Raw genomic sequence first — 16354 nt, 5'->3', positions numbered from 1 at the left:
CCGGTCAAAATTTGTAAAGTGAATTAAAATTTGTGGAACTGCATAATAGCGTCAGCCCCCCCTGCTGGTTGTGGGGGGTGTTACACCCTAAATTTCTCCCAAAAGAGGAGGGGGCTGGAAGTACACCACTTTTTTGGGGGGACCTATGTACTTGGGGGGAGCTAAAATCTCATCACTTAACGTGGGGGCTAAAATAATTCAGCTTAATAGTTGGCTTCAATTACTCAAATTGAAGCTCATGAATCTGAAAAATTTGAAAGTATCTAGGGTCAAATGTCCTGGGGGCTAACGAAAAATTCATAAATCTTTGGGGGGACTTAAAATTCAGGGGGGACCTAATTTTTGCCTGGGACCTAAACAGGCTGACGCTATTTGCATACGAATGAGGTGATACTATTATGTGTCAGAATTATTAAGCAAAACCTAAATTTATTGGGGAATCGGCCAGTTATTTTGAGTCGATTTCCGTTAATTTAAAAGGATACTGTTCAGATTTCTCTTTAACAATAAACAAAGGAAAAAAACCTAACGTAACAATGGTTTCAATTTTACCCTAAAAATAATTTATTTTTATCTAAGTCAACTACAAAAAATATCAAAATTTTCCCCATCCTTATCAATAGCAAAAACCCTGATATGAAATATTCAAAAATATACAAATAAAATAAAGAACGTAAACAAATCATGCGTATAGAAAAAAAGTATGGTATTTATATTGGTACTGAAAATAAGTTAATATGGATTCAAGTCCCGGAAGTTGGACGAAACTTTACAGAAATACCTCCAAAATTGGGGCGAGATGGAGTTTTTACAAGCTCTTATTTGATTTGGTTGGTCGTTAACAAGTAATAAAACAACTTTGTTACTTTTTCTAAAGAGCGCGTCATTTTTATTACTTCAAATGACCAATTATTAAGTATCTTATAAAAACTTTATCTCATCTGCCGAAATTCAATAGACCTTTTCATAAATTACGTTACGAACATCACTTGCCTCGTTTTGAAATTATGATTAATTCTCAGCGGATTTTATTAAGACTACTTCCTACTCATAAAAAAATCATTTAATGTCTCAAGAGACATAATCACCATGGTAATTGTTTGAACACAAGGCAAGTGATGTTCGTGACGTAATTTAAGAAAAGGTCTATCTTGACTCTTAGTTTGGATTAAAAAACTATTTACTTTACGTTTTTAAAGGTAAATGAGATGTAAAGTGAGAGCTAATCAACTTCATGGCTTATAAAATTTCAAACCATCTCATCTTGAGCGAAAGAGAATATAATAGAAATAGCAGCCGCACACAAATAGGGTAACTGGTTGTTCCGAGAATTTTGCTAAGGCCAATGAGGTCATAAAAGATATCGGTATATAATAATAGTTTGGCGAAAGTGTGCCAGCCATTTCAATATCTTGTCAAATCGAATGACAAGGGACGATCATTTAGTGTTTGTAAGTGCACCGGCTCCACCTCCATAGCCATAACCTTTGGGTCCAAACAACCTCCCATAACATGCTTTGCAATATATCTCTCCAGGTTCTCCAGGGTTTTCTAAAAAAGGTAATAAAAAGGTTAAGCAGGTGGGTTTCAAAAAGAAACTTCACTACAGTGGGTCTCAAAAAAGCGGACAAATATTTATGTGAAGTAAAATCCTTAAAACTCATTATCTAAACTGGGCTTAAAACAATTGAAATAAGATTAAATTTCTCCGTTTAATCAATAGATACTCAATTCCCAAGATGATTGAATAGCACACCGCTATGCAAACGTCATCATTATTACTTTTAACATTTGACCGAAATTCAATCCCACAATCCTTTTCATCTTGATTCGTAAGGCGTGCAAGTTATTACTTTTGTATTGTCAATACGTGTAATTGACTTGCAAAAGCAATTAATGAAAAGGATGATAAGATTAAAACTCGGACAAACATTTTTAAAATCACCACGGTATGCTATAGGTTTGTCAAGTCATAAAATTTCGTATAAATCAAGAAAATTTTACTTTAAATAAAAATGTGTTTTTGGGGACACACTGTAGTTTTACAGCATTAAACAGTGAATTTCTCATAAATTCTACAAAAATTAAATAGTGAATTTCTCATAAATTCTACAAAAATAAAGTACAAGGGAAGATGAGTGAAATTGTTTAACTGAGGGAGGAATGAGCCCACAAAGTAGGGTAGCTAAATAAGTCAAAATGATGTCTACCGATCAAAGTTTTGCTAATATTTATTAAAATATGACCATGATTTTTTTCATAAAAGTATAAAACTCGACTCAAAATGATATTACTTGTTTATCATAACTATAAAAGGATTATTACCATTCTTTCGTTCAGCAACAGTGTTTGAATCTAAAGATTTGTTACAATCTTTACAGGTGAAACATCCTCTTTTATGCCATGAACCTCCAGCAGCTATGATTTCTTCGTTGGAATACACACTTTTAACACATCGAGCACATTTTTTACCACCACCAATTTGCTAGAAAAATAAATTAAAAATAAATGAATCAAACATACTACAAATTTGTGGAAAAAATCTGAAATGCTTTAAAATAAGTTACCTTATTGGAACTAATTTTCGCGGGAGTTAATTTTAGCGTTTTTCGTGGTTTTTCGTCGAAATCGCAAAAATTTGGACCCGCGAAAAATTTGACAGTTAAAAACTGCAAAAATTAATTCCCGCGAAATACAATTTTTTCCAATTTTATCAAAAAATTTGAAAAATCCCTAAGAAAATGAAAGAAATTTATCCAAAAAAGGGCAAAACCACGAAAATTAAAACCCGGGAAAATTCCAGAATGAAAAAAACCGCGAAAATTAAAACCCGCCAAATGCTATTTTTCGGATATTTTTTTCGACCGTGAAAATTAGTTCCAATAAGGTAGGATATATCTTTAAAGAGAGGAGACGATAGTTTAATTGAAACTCATAGTTGTTACATTGAATAAATACTCACAGGCATATTGCAGCTGGCCTTTCAGTCAATTTCAGTTGCTACCTAAAAATAAAAATAAGAAATAAACTTGCCGTGAAATGATGAAAAAAATTTGCCATAAGGTACCTAAAAGATAGTAGTTTTTTGACAAGAACTAATTAAAGCAATAGCATAAATCCTGAAAATTTTTGATTTTTGTCCAGTGATAACTTTTAAACTTTTGCAAGAAGTAATCCAAGCGAGCAGCTAAATTCTGAGTAATCTAATCTTCACTTAAAGAAATTATGGAAAATGTAATTTTTTGACCGATTTATTTCAGGTTCAGATTCACTTCCAACGATAGAGTTGATGTAAGGAAAATTACAAAAAAGTTCTATTTGACCCAGAAAGAAAAACTTCTTCTTTATTATTTTTCAATCAATTGAAAATTGTCATGGAGAGTGCTCGATACGTTTGCAGAGCCAAATATCAAAACTTTATTTTTTTCAAAAATTCATCTTTATTTTTAAAGTTTTAAGTTTTTTAATATCCTTAATTATTCTACTCTTAAATGTCTTCACAACAATGATAGCAGGAGACCGATAAAAATTGTAGGTAGATTAGAAACTTATAAATGCACTTGGTGGAATCTGAGATTTATTTGCAAAAGAATAATTTTGGACAGAACGATATATTCTGCTTTTTTACACAACCAAGTAAAAATCTATTTTTTTAAATTTTGTTTTGGAACGATTTATCAGGTATCAAATTTTTCCCATCGTTGTTCTGATAAAAAGAGTGTACAAAAGGAGTGAGTGACAAGAGATTTTCTATTCAGAATATCAACAACACAGAATTTTGCTTTGAAAATACAGAACAAGATGAGGAAGCCCTGAGTGGCCACAACGACAACAATTTCCCACAACAATATAAATCACTCACAACAATATTTCAAACTATCGACAACAATATCAATATTATCACAACAATATCCAATTTCTTACAACAGAATATCAATATTCTCACAACAATCTCAATATTCTCACAACAATCTCAATATTCTCACAACAATCTCAATATTCTCGCAACAATATCAATATTCTCGCAACAATATCAATATTCTCACAACATATCACATCTCAAAATATCAATATCTCGCAACAATATCAATATTCTCGCAACAATATCAATATTCTCGCAACAATATCAATATTCTCGCAACAATATCAATATTCTCGCAACAATATCAATATTCTCACAACAATATCAATATTCTCACAACAATATCAATATTCTCACAACAATATCAATATTCTCACAACATGAAAAAACCAGAAAGATCTAAAGTGTGCTCTCTCCCACAGTGATTTTTTACTTCTGGTTAGGGGAGCCGTCCATATTCATTTGACAACGCAAAACGTCAAATTGACGTTATGAGGGGGTGGGGGGGTTTTCAAAAATTAGGTTTGACGTTATAAGAAATCAAAGGTATACCTTTTTGTGAAAATCGCGGATATTTGTAACCACCAACCATACTTTACTTTATAAGCTGTCGAAAATATATTCGTGTATGAAGTACATGAAAATTTGCTGCTCGCATAATCCCATTGGTTCGTGCTATGATATCATTACATCATATTTTCATTGTTTGCGCGATCGAGCGAACCATATCGCACAAGTGGGCAAAGAAGGTGGTACGCCTACAGCACGGCACGGACCTAGCGCCAAGTGGAGCATTTAATTTCTTTTTAAATAAAGGTCATTAGTTAAAAGAACACAATACACGCACTGGTACAACCAAGTACGGGCTTTGCGACGGAACGGGAAAACTTTGATGAAAAAAGGCTGCAACTTTTGGTATACAGTACATCAGTACATCGCTTGACGTTATCTGTGGGGGGTGGGGGGGGTTCAGAGGATAACGTCAATTTGACGTTTTGCGTTGTCAAATGAATATGGACGGGTCCCCTTAATGATGAAAAATCTTCCGTGAGGACAGGACCTTAAGTTACAACACATGTAGAGGCGCTTTGTGTTACAATAGAATTACAGAGAGTCTGGTAATAATCGTCATACTCATGGAGTGCCGTGGAGAAATCCGCGATGGCAACTACTGCATGGGGAGGAGACTGCACCATGGTCACCTTATTTGCAAGTATTCTCTATTCAATCTTAGAAGCTGGTCCATACCGTCCATAAAGTATATAGTACTTATGGTTTCTCTTGAAATTGGAAACTTTTGCAGCTGTACACCAGATGCTTACCAACCCTATACAATGGTTAACTTTTTTTCCTATCATTTATAAGGTGACGACTATCAGACTCTCTGTAATTTTATTGTAATTATGAGACCCGTTCAATCACTACGTGAAATATTCAGCACGCAGACATCTCGTAGTCTGTATATGTGTAGAAATTTAAGGCCCTGTTCACATGGAAGATTTTTCATCGTCAACGAGACGTAAAAAAAATCACTGCAAGAGAGAGCACTTTAGGTTTTTTCTGAGTTTTCATATTGTTGTCAAAATTTTGATATTGTTGTGAGAATTTGAATATTGTTGTGAGAATTTGGATATTGTTGTGAGAATATTGATATATTGTTGTGAGAATATTAATATATTGTTGTGAGAATATTGATATATTGTTGTGAGAGTTTGTAATATCGTTGTGAAAGTTTGTAATATTGTTGTGAATGGTTTATATTGTTGTGAGAAATTGTTGTTGTTGTGGCCGCTCAGGGCTTCCGTAATTTTCCTCCTTTCCTTACAAAATACAGATAAAATAGGATTTTCCTTTAAAAATACGGGTTTTATATAATGTTTAATATTAATATTAATAATATTAATTCATATTAAATATTAATGGTCGCTTATGACTGTTTTTTTTTAATTTTTAGCCTACTCTGGATGACAGTAACTTTTTATTCAAGAGAGATACACTAAACTAGCTGTGTTGTATAAGGGTTGCGAAGCGATCCAGACTACTCCACCTCCATTCGCAAGTTGCTAGCAAAATAAGAGGCACTCTGAAAAACCATAAAGAGACAGAGTCATAAACCTTAATGCCCCAAATACACCACACAAACCACGGCGACACAACACCCACTGCCCTGTGCAATGCTCTTTCCTTCTAGTTCTTCTAGTGTAAGGGGCCATTGACAAACGACTTTCTTTTTTTAACGGCCTGAGGCCGTTGAGGTTCAGACCCCCTCCTCCCCTACGTCTTAGCGGCCAAAAGAATTCTTCAAAAGTAAACACTTTCACTGGTCCATGGCCGCCATGTTCTTTCGATTCGTAATCCTCAAAGTTCTTCTTTTCGCACGGAATAAACATGTGGTTTTGAGCCGTGACCTTTAAATTTTGAAACTTCAAGCCCCGTGGCAAGTCATGTGACCAGTCATTTTTCTCGTCGAAGCATTAATTGGTGATCGGGAATAAGGTGAATGTCGTGTGGTTTTTTTTGGTCTTAGCCTTTCTTCACATGTTTCTACTTTTTGGACTGATGAAATTTGTAAGTGAGACTTTCCCTTTTTTTTAAACTTTTTTATCGGCATTGCAGTGACCCCCTCCCACCCCTTACGGCCAGAAGCCGTTAAAAAAAAAGGAAAATCGTTTGTCGACGGCCCCTAAATTCACTTAGGGGTCAGTCACAAATCGATTTTAGGTTAGAAGAACGTCAATTGACGTTTTAAAAGCTGACCCACCCACCCACACCCAAAAACGTCAAACACCTTGATATCCCCGAAAATCGATAAAAACTTCTGCCTTCATCGCTGTTTCGTCAGCCATCTTGATCTTCACTACGGCTCGCATAGTTTATATTTGAAAAAAAAAGAAACGGAGATAATTTCTAAACTTGTTCACAAAATTCCCGTCATTAATTATCTCCGTAGTATGTAGCGACAGAAAGAACGGCCATCTGCAAAAAATTCAAGGGCCGTTCGGGCCGTCAAACAAAGAAAAGACATAAACATCAGGCCGTTTGTTATGTTTTGGTTTTCAAAACAAACGAAGCGATCAAACAGAAACATGGCGAGAAGTAATATTTTGTATGGAATGAAAAATCGATGTTTCTGAAAAACGTCAATAAATAACCTTTAACCCACCCACCCATATACGTCAATTGACGTTCTTCTAACCTAAAATCGATTTGTGACTGACCCCTTACTGTAAAATCGAAAGAGAAATCGTGTATTTTTAAATACGCCGTTCCTTCCAAATCAGATGACTTTGGAGGTTTGGTGAAATGGTGGCCGAATTGCCGTCCCATGTTTTGTCAGATAGTCCCAAGTTAGAGCAGTTGACGGTATTTTATTTGACCAAAGTCCATCTTCTGGGGACAAATTATTTTGTATTTAACCATGTTTAAACATTTATTTAGTACGTGTTAAAAATCACTTGCTCCGGAAGCACCGGAAGAGCTCAAGAACTTTCCAGAGAGGAAAATAGTGTTTTTTAGCTGCTTCAGAAAACTCCGGAAGTTTCCGGAGCGCCGAGAGGTTCCTACAATCAATTGGGCCTGGCCAAGGCAAGGTTCACGTATTCACACAAAAGTAGCGCTGATTCATTTCGTAAGGTTGCTCTCATTAAGTTTAGTTAAATGATAATCATACGCTATTTCCTTTCGATTATACATTTTATGTATACACCACGAAGCCTTTGAATTTATAAAAGAGTATACAGTACACAGATGATCGTGCAAAGACCATCAATATAATAATACTTTTAAATGGCTTCATAAAAGAAATTATTTGAGTCTCAGTATGAAAAATGAATGAAAAGATTAAAAATACCTTAGTTCTGATGAGTGATTGTGCCTTCTCACAGTTGGTAATTTGATTTTGTCCTTTAAAAGACAGTAATCAGTCTGGCCTTGGTGGTGGGAGAGAAGAAGAATGCTGTCATGTAGAAAAGTTTTTGTTTATAAAAGTACCGAACCAAATTGTCATTTGAACCTCAAATGATTTGATACCGCAATTTGATATTCTGTCAAATAGCTGCTTGATTGACAGCCTGTCAAAAAAAGCGGAAAAAGAAGGCGAGGTAATACCCTTATTGAAAAAAAACGGGTACAAATTTGTACCCAGTGACCAAGATTGAGTTAATTAATGCTAGGTGGCGGGCGGGGAAAAGAGCAGAATTAAGTTAGGATTGCTACTGTGTTTATAAAAAAATTATTACTTTATTATCAATTTTCTTATATAAATAAATTTACAAAAGTTTTGGGCGATAAAAGTTATCTGAAAAAAATAATATATGTTTATTTGTTTCTTTTTAAAAACAAACTAAAAGTAGAGGGAATGGATGTGGATAGGCTCAAGATGGGTACGTGAGAGATGATTATGACTTTCCAGTGTCGGCCAAAGCTCCAGCACCGCCACCAAATCCATATCCTTTTGGTCCGAAATTTTTACCGTAGCATGATTTGCAGTAAATTTCTCCGACCTCTCCTGGTACTTCTATAATACGAGCACAAAAATAATGTTTGAAAAACAAAAATAAGCTCAACTCAGGCAAATTAAGGCACGTCCAAATTTACCAAATGTAAAAAAAAGAGTCACAGAGATATTTCTTTGACTATTTTCTTAAATCTCATGGTAAGAGCAGATTTATGAATGAACAATTTTAACAATAGAATTCATGATTTGTGAATGATACAATAAAGTAATGCAGTGATGAAGTTACTATCATAAATATCCTCCTTTGCTTACCTGCTTTTCGTTCCGCAACAGTGTGTGAATCTAAAGATTTGTTACAATCTTTACAGGTGAAACATCCTCGTTTATGCCATGAACCTCCAGCAGCTATGATTTCTTCGTTGGAATACACACTTTTGTCACATCGAGCACATTTTTTACCACCACCCCATTGCTGTAAATATAAAAATAAGTCATCTTGATCCATTGTGTACAACGCTTTCAATGGCCTCAAAATTTAGAATTTTACTTTTGTTGGTATACAAAATATAATTATTTGGCAGGGCCAAACAGAGTAACACACTTCAAATCATGAAAAGCTAGATAGATATCTAATGTCGTACTCTATACAGTTTAAATATATTGATATTAGATACAGGCAAGAATTTGAAACATGTCAAAATTTTAAATCATAATTATTATCATCAAAACAAAAACATATGATATTGATATATACTCACAGGCATTTTGATATGTCGTTTGGTATTAGTTTGATTGACAAGCTAAATTGAGAGGAATGGAGGAAAAAATTATATGAATGTTATAATGATATATTTTACACTCCCATATATCTCTAATGAGAGAAGTGAAGTCAAAACTCAAAGAATCTAGCTCCCGTTGAAATGTGGCTAAAGCTCGTTAGGTAGGTTTTAAAAGTGAAAGCGAAAGTGAAAGTGTGTTAAGAGTGACTGTTGGTACTGAACCAAAACATTTTTAAATTCATGGAAAATAGATTCAATCAAAACATTATCAAACAAAATTTAAAAACAAATGTTGAGGAGCTTAATCTTTTCCGTTTAGAACTGTGTGATCTTTGGTGTTGCAAGTACATCTCAAATTAGCGCTTAGAAAAAAAGCAGAAAAGCTGAAAGTTTGGTTAATAATCTATCAAAATATGTAAACCAGTTGATTTCAATACTTACTGTTTAAAATGTCTTTATCCACTAACACTGTGGATACTGCTTGTGTCGTGATTACTGTTAATGAATACTTCAGTGAGAAAACTAGCTGCTTTTATACACAAAAACTAGAAGCATCTTGCAAAGTGCAAAAATCTTTTGTTCAGATTGCCTCACCTAGTTAGATACTCCAAAAATCCATTGTTTATGATGAAATTCAACTTCCTAAGATGGTCATTAATGCAAACAATAAACAAAGTTTACTTTTTTTTCAACTTTATGTGCCAGCCTGGTTTCAATTTTGTATTTGAGAAGGAGCGTCTCTTCAGGAAATGCAAAAATTACGATTCCTATTTTAAACGTAGCGTCTTACTGTGTTTGTTTGGAGAAACACGTCATATTTTTATAATTCTGTCATTTTTCATATTCTTTTTTTTATGTCTAGAGATATATTACCATATTTGAAAATAATTGATAATGTTTAGAAATGTCTAAGGAATTTAATAAATTTTAATTTAGTATTAAAATAAATTTTTTTAAAACTGTTATTGAAGAAATATGGTTGCAAGCTTTGACTCTTGATAAATAAACACAGCTTTTTACAAACAACGTTTGAATTAGGCTTTTTTTTACATAGAGATTAGGATATAATTATCAACATTTCATTCAAAACAAAAGAAAAAAATAGTCCGTCGTCACTTATTTCCTTATAAGGAGATTTACTTTAATTATGTCAGGAGAGAGTTTTGGCTGTAGTAACTTTGAAAAATTGAGATCGATGAATGATTTGAGAAAAACCACTGAATTCCTTCCTATGTTTATCAATTTGTCGTTTGTATGATGACGTCACACACTCTATAATTTTTATAGATCACGTTCTGATATTAAACTTTATAAGGCTATAACCCTATTAAGAATTATACTGATGTTCTAATTTGAGCATATTCATAGACAACTCTCCAGATATGACTGCATATAAAAGGATACAAATTTTAAGTTTTACCAGAATTACCAATATAGTCAGTTTGATTTTACCTAAAGGTTCACAAAAAGGTCAAGATCAATCTTTTTCTTATAAAGCAAAGATTCCTAATAATAAAAGCCTGTTGACATGTTAAGAGCTACACTATTTTAGATGTGATCGATAGGTAATTAAAGCATGTGGATTGCTCACTAACGTCACAAATTACCAAATTTGTTCAAAAGCTATTTTTTACTGCTAATGTAGGTATATCCTTTAATTTCCTCCAACTACGTTCAAATATATGTAAACATCCTATTGGGCTTTTCCAGAAAAAAACCGTATACCCCCTGTTGACGCAGTGGCGTTGTGGGAAAATTCTTGAGGGGCCAAAGTCAATTTTTTTTAATGGCGCCCCCCCCCCCCAATTTTCCAAAGTGGTGCCCCCACCCACCAGTTTCTAAACTTTTACTAATACCTGTCCATAACAAATAGCTACAATGTTTTTCAGAAATGGTATTCCCTTTGGAAGTAAATGAGGATGAATGAGAACTCGTATTGTTTTGTCTTTTAGTCCAAAATTTTTCTTGGATTATAAATTGAATGTATAACTATATAAAACTCAATTAAATATTGTCATAAAAATATAACAAAGATATTTACAGGGGAATTCAACCAAATATCTGATATATTGCACTTTATACCCAACTAATATGAAAAAGATGGTCGTGGGCGTTAGATGGGCGCCATTTGGACGTTTGTTCCACGTACCAGTTTGTTGAAGTAAGCCATATACCTCTATTTTGTATCCTATTTACAATCTTGGAGAATAGCTGGGACGTCCGGAAGATTTTCTTATTTTCCACTTACGGAAAGAGTACCGGAGCCACCACCAAATCCGTAACCTTTTGGTCCGTAGTGTTTACCATAACATGATTTGCAATAGATTTCTCCAACAGCGCCGTTCTCTGTAACGAAAGTATATACAGTAATTCAATTTGATCATTCGTCAATTTGAAAAGGACGTATGGCTGAAAAAAAATGAGGTGTACACTCTGATGGTATTGATAATATTGGATTTCTATGAGTTAGATTCTCACCTGAGCAATACTGAGTTGGAAGAATAGAATAAGGCAAATCGAAACACCACAGTTGGAATGTTATTGATGTCTATTAAAGTCATTGCCTCTGTAAAAAATACCTGTCAATCCTAGCATCATAAAGAGATTAGCCTACCTCCTTTCTTCTCAGCGATAGTATTGGAATCCAACGATTTATTGCAATCTTTGCAAGTAAAACAACCCTGTTTATGCCATGAGCCTCCTGCAGCAATCTTCTCTTCTTGTTGGTAAACTGATTTTCCGCATCGACCGCATTTTGGTGCTCCTCCGAACTGGTAGAAAACAATCAAAATATATGAAAGGTTTTAGCAAACTGATAAACTTCCAATACAAGAAAAATGTCCATCCTGAACATGTTTTGACGTATTTGATTTTATGATTTTTCTGACACGACTTGAAGTTATTAAGACTTGCGACCAAAAACTGAGGCAACATAAAAGCTCCTCTTTCAATAGCCATATAGCTGAAGGTAGGGAAGGACACCACTCTTTCTCCCTGGATTGCTCCACAGTAAACATTGGTTTCTCTATTTCGGTTTAGATGCAATAAAAACACGTGATTTACCTGTGGCATGTTGAAGGTGGTTGGATTTAATTTCACTTTCTAAATATCTGAAAGAAAGAAATAATGAAGCTAAAGTAAAGAAACTAACCATGCTAATACAATCAAGTAAGAGGCAAAAAGGTCCTGTGTCAAGATTGGCATAATATTTTTCTTTCTCATCACATGAAATTCCTTTATTTGGTTCCGCGTGCCAATGAGACAGGGGGTAATCAAAGATCATAAACTAATTTCATCGCAGAGTTTCATTAAAGAACTCCTGGATGGGAAATGAAGGCACTTATTTCCAATCTGAAACACGTGACCCAGGTAGTTTTCATGCAAAATCTAGATTCAAAGTAAAATATATCGCCAGTTTTCGAAAAGAAGGCAGCGTGGAAACAAAGAAAGCGCTAGGTTCAATACGTCGTTCTAAAGGTGGCGCAAGTCTTATGGATTCATTCTTTCTTGCTTGTGAACGGCTGATGGTTCCACTCTATACCCTTTGAGCTTTAAACTCAGTGCCGTCAGATATCTGTTATCTTTTACCATTAACAAACCAAAGACTTACTTCTTTACTTGCCAATGCGATTCCAATTAATGATCTGGAGATTTGATTTTAACTGACTTTTTATGTATGGAAAAACCTACTCTTAAATTTGTGACCTATTACACTTATTGTTCAATGGGCAGTTTTGCACTTAGGACAGTTGGCAACTCATACTTGCTTTATAGTGCTATTGTTTGGTATAATTCACAACTCGGTGTAAGCGTCCAGGTGGGCTAGTTAGATTCATAACTTTGTATTGAAATCCCATGCTGGGTATAATGAGTTTTTAAGCAACAGGTTATAATATAATTTGGATTTTGTAGCGCTGTAGTAATTTTGGATTTTGGATTTTTGCACACCTTCCGCTAAAAAATCTACTAGTCCATCAAACAAGAAAAAAACTCTATTAGCTTTATATACTGATTAGAGATCTCGATTATGAATTCATTGTTGAATATTTTTATCCTGTTTTAATCGGTCAATCTCCATAATTGAGCTGTTTTAAAGCTACATGTACACCTTCTTTCAGTAGATTGATCTCATTTTTGACTGTATCAAACTAGCGGGTAGCAATTTGAATAATTTTCCCCTAAGACTCTATATACAATTTTATTCGAACCGCTTTATGATTCGATGATTTTAAATTTATACACTTTATCTAATGTTTGCCATTTTGCCATACTTACATATGGACTTTGTTCTCGGATAATTTTTTGATGGTGCCGAGTGCAATGAAGATAAGGGGTTAGACGGGGTTCTGATTCAAAGAAACAGTGCATTAACGAAATGAAATGAAAACGGTTTTCCACTCTCATCCGTCCCAGGGAGACTACACCAAAATTATATTGATGGACAACGAGGACGTGCCACTGGGGTTTTAAATTGGACCTTTCCAGATAAGAATTTGAAAACTGAAAGCTGAAAAAGTTAATTTGGATCTTTCCAGGCGCATGAATCTGTTTATTTTTCAAAATCGGAAAAGTTATAACTGATATAACAGATATAACTGTTTTGAATTTAAATTTAAATTTACCTTGTAATGTTTCCATAGCCTTTAAAATAAAAATTCACTCAGGCCAGTGTCTTAGTGGTCACCGCACATTCGTTTGTAAATTCAACCACAAACTCAACATCTTTTGTTTTGTATTTTGTAGTATTTTGAGCCTATACTTTTTTGTTAGCAAAAATCTTCAACAATTTTTTTCTGAAAATTCTTAAAATCAAGAATTATTTTATTGCAATAAAAAAATTAATGACAAAGAAACAAAAATAAAATTCTATTCACAATAGTTGTGGAGGTTGTTATTGACAAAAAGATATGTGTACAAATAAATAAAAAATTGAATACATAACATATTTTGCATAGAGAATGTTAGTGCTACGGGTAATTCCATATTGTTTACTTTCCGGTGTTGACTAGAGCTCCGGCGCCGCCACCGAATCCGTACCCTTGTGGTCCGTAATTTCTACCGTAGCATGATTTGCAGTAAACTTCTCCAACCTCTCCTGGAGTATCTATTTACAGAAAGTTTGATGACAGGTTTTAATTTGATTTTGTCCATTAAATATTGTTTAAATCAAAAGGCTTGCAAATACATACTTCAAGAATGTAACTAATAAACCTAATGGAATTTCAATTTGGAGAAAATGCAATTATTTTTCTAGTATAAAGATATCTAACAGCGTTTAAATATCTCGTCAAACTTTACCTGCTTTTCGTTCAGCAACAGTGTTTGAATCTAAAGATTTGTTACAATCTTTACAGGTGAAACATCCTCTTTTATGCCATGAACCTCCAGCAGCTATGATTTCTTCGTTTGGATATACACTTTTGTTACATCGAGCACATTTTTTACCACCACCCCATTGCTAGAAAGGAAATGGAAATTATTTACCACATGCTTAACGTATTTGGTGGTAAAGAAGATTCATCCATATTCCTCTTATTTAAAATGGTTCTGGGGTGAAAGATTTACCACATCCCTCGCGCATTTGAAATGGTTCTGGGGTAAAAGATTTACCACATCCCTCGCGCATTTGAAATGGTTCTGGGGTAAAAGATATACCACATCCCTCGTATTTAAAATGGTTCTGGTGTAAAAGATCTACCACAAACCTTGTAATTAGAAAATGTTCTACTGCTAAAGTGAAGGTACGTAAATGTGAATACTTACAGGCATATTGAATAATTCTCTGTGAAGATACTGAAACAAAAGAAGAAACAACAAATGAATTGACTATCAGACAATTAATATTGAAATTCTCACAAAAAGGTCAAAAATCTGGTTAGGTAGAATGTGAGTAAAAATGAAATGATGAATAATATATCTGTCTATCCATGATAACCATTATATAAATATTAAAGTCGTAACTTACAAGTAAACGAAAGAAGGACTTTTGATGTTTTTGGTCAACTTTGAACTGATGGTGAAGTTGAACTCAATAACAATTTATACTGAACCTGCAAAAGTTACACCCATAAACATTTGCTTCGATAATTCAGCTACGAGATCCTTCATTTTTCTTGAAAACAATTGACTAAACGAGCCTAAATGGAATAGTTTAGAACCTGTTGTTTTAGGCTTGTGAGAATGGAAAATTTAGGGTTTTGACTGTGTTCCCAAATAAAGTAGAAGGCTTAGGCTAAAAATGTTGTGATTATGGGATAGTAAAAATATAGTGGTCTGAGTGCAAAAATGTTGAGCAAATAGTTCAGATAGTTCGAAAACTATCTTTGTTTGTGTCAAATCAAAACATTAGTTCCGTATAGACCGATCAAAAAACATATTTTGATGATTACATTTTTTATTGGAACAGAAATGCTCACCAACCCTTCACCATAGCCTATGTTAGTTGATTTTTGAAGATGCTGTCTCGAGAGATGAAAGTTAAAAGCTCAGTAAAACCAAGGTACGAAGAATAAGATTTTAGATTTATATCTTGAAGCTAAAATTTATGTGTTTAAGGCTAGCCTAAGGTTATAGAATCTGCTTTGAAGAAAAATGCTGCTTATAAAGATTTTTTTCTATGAGAGTCCACAGAATGGTTGCTTAGAAAAGGACATCCAAAGTACGTCTCAATAACACTCATTTCAATAGCAGAAAGTTGCGGGTTTTCAACTACGATCTGTCGATGACGAATAAGAAAATATAACTGACAAATGTAAATCTCTAAAACTAAACAAACTGGGGAGAATTGCTCCCTTATTGAGGAAATACTGAGGATCTTCAAAAGCCTTTACTTTCAATGACAGATATGCCAATTAGTGATCCCCTTGACGCAAAAGGGATTTTTGACATCTCAAATAAAACGCTAGATAGAGTACTACTTTTTCAAGTCACGTCAGTTGCAACTAAATAATGCACCATCTTGACAGAGTAGACCACTGTTCGGCACACGTAATTTGCTCAATATGAACAAACAACTGGCATGGCAGGAAATGAGGAGGCGAGGGATAGATTTTGATTGGTCGAATCGCTAACACTAAGCTGTGGTCTGCTTATAAAGATATAGTGCATTATTTTGTTTTAGCCTGGGACAGAGTAGCTTGTGTTAGCGTGTCCTGTAAGATATCTGTGATCTCCAACCACTATGCTGTTTTTAGTGTGAGCAGACCTCATTTCGTGACAGCAAATTTTTACTAATGGGGATACAAAAAAGAAGTCAAA

The 16354-nt window shown here is 34.1% G+C and overlaps 1 protein-coding gene across 1 annotated transcript; it reads right to left on the bottom strand.

Annotated features, from left to right (window-relative positions):
- Positions 1–468: 468 nt before the first annotated feature.
- On the bottom strand, positions 469–15138 carry LOC136817500 (muscle LIM protein Mlp84B-like). The gene is made up of 11 exons (XM_067073819.1): positions 15063–15138; positions 14861–14890; positions 14396–14555; positions 14089–14201; positions 11712–11868; positions 11334–11443; positions 9077–9118; positions 8631–8790; positions 8266–8378; positions 2326–2485; positions 469–1551 (listed from the first exon to the last, which is right to left on the bottom strand). Exons 2-11 carry the CDS (start codon positions 14864–14866, stop codon positions 1439–1441), a joined length of 1134 nt encoding a protein of 377 aa, XP_066929920.1. The 5' UTR covers positions 14867–14890; positions 15063–15138; the 3' UTR covers positions 469–1438.
- Positions 15139–16354: the final 1216 nt, after the last annotated feature.

The sequence above is a fragment of the Clytia hemisphaerica genome, unplaced genomic scaffold (assembly GCF_902728285.1).
Source record: "Clytia hemisphaerica strain Z4C2 unplaced genomic scaffold, Clytia hemisphaerica genome assembly, whole genome shotgun sequence".
Lineage (NCBI taxonomy): Eukaryota > Metazoa > Cnidaria > Hydrozoa > Leptothecata > Clytiidae > Clytia > Clytia hemisphaerica.
This window is presented reverse-complemented; position numbering and strand designations above follow the sequence as displayed.

Coding starts and splice junctions, on each gene's coding strand:
- LOC136817500 (XM_067073819.1), bottom strand. Junction 14,202..14,395: donor TGTTGCTGAACGAAAAGCAG/GTAAAGTTTGAC, acceptor TTCTGTAAATAG/ATACTCCAGGAGAGGTTGGA. Junction 11,444..11,711: donor TATCGCTGAGAAGAAAGGAG/GTAGGCTAATCT, acceptor CTTTCGTTACAG/AGAACGGCGCTGTTGGAGAA.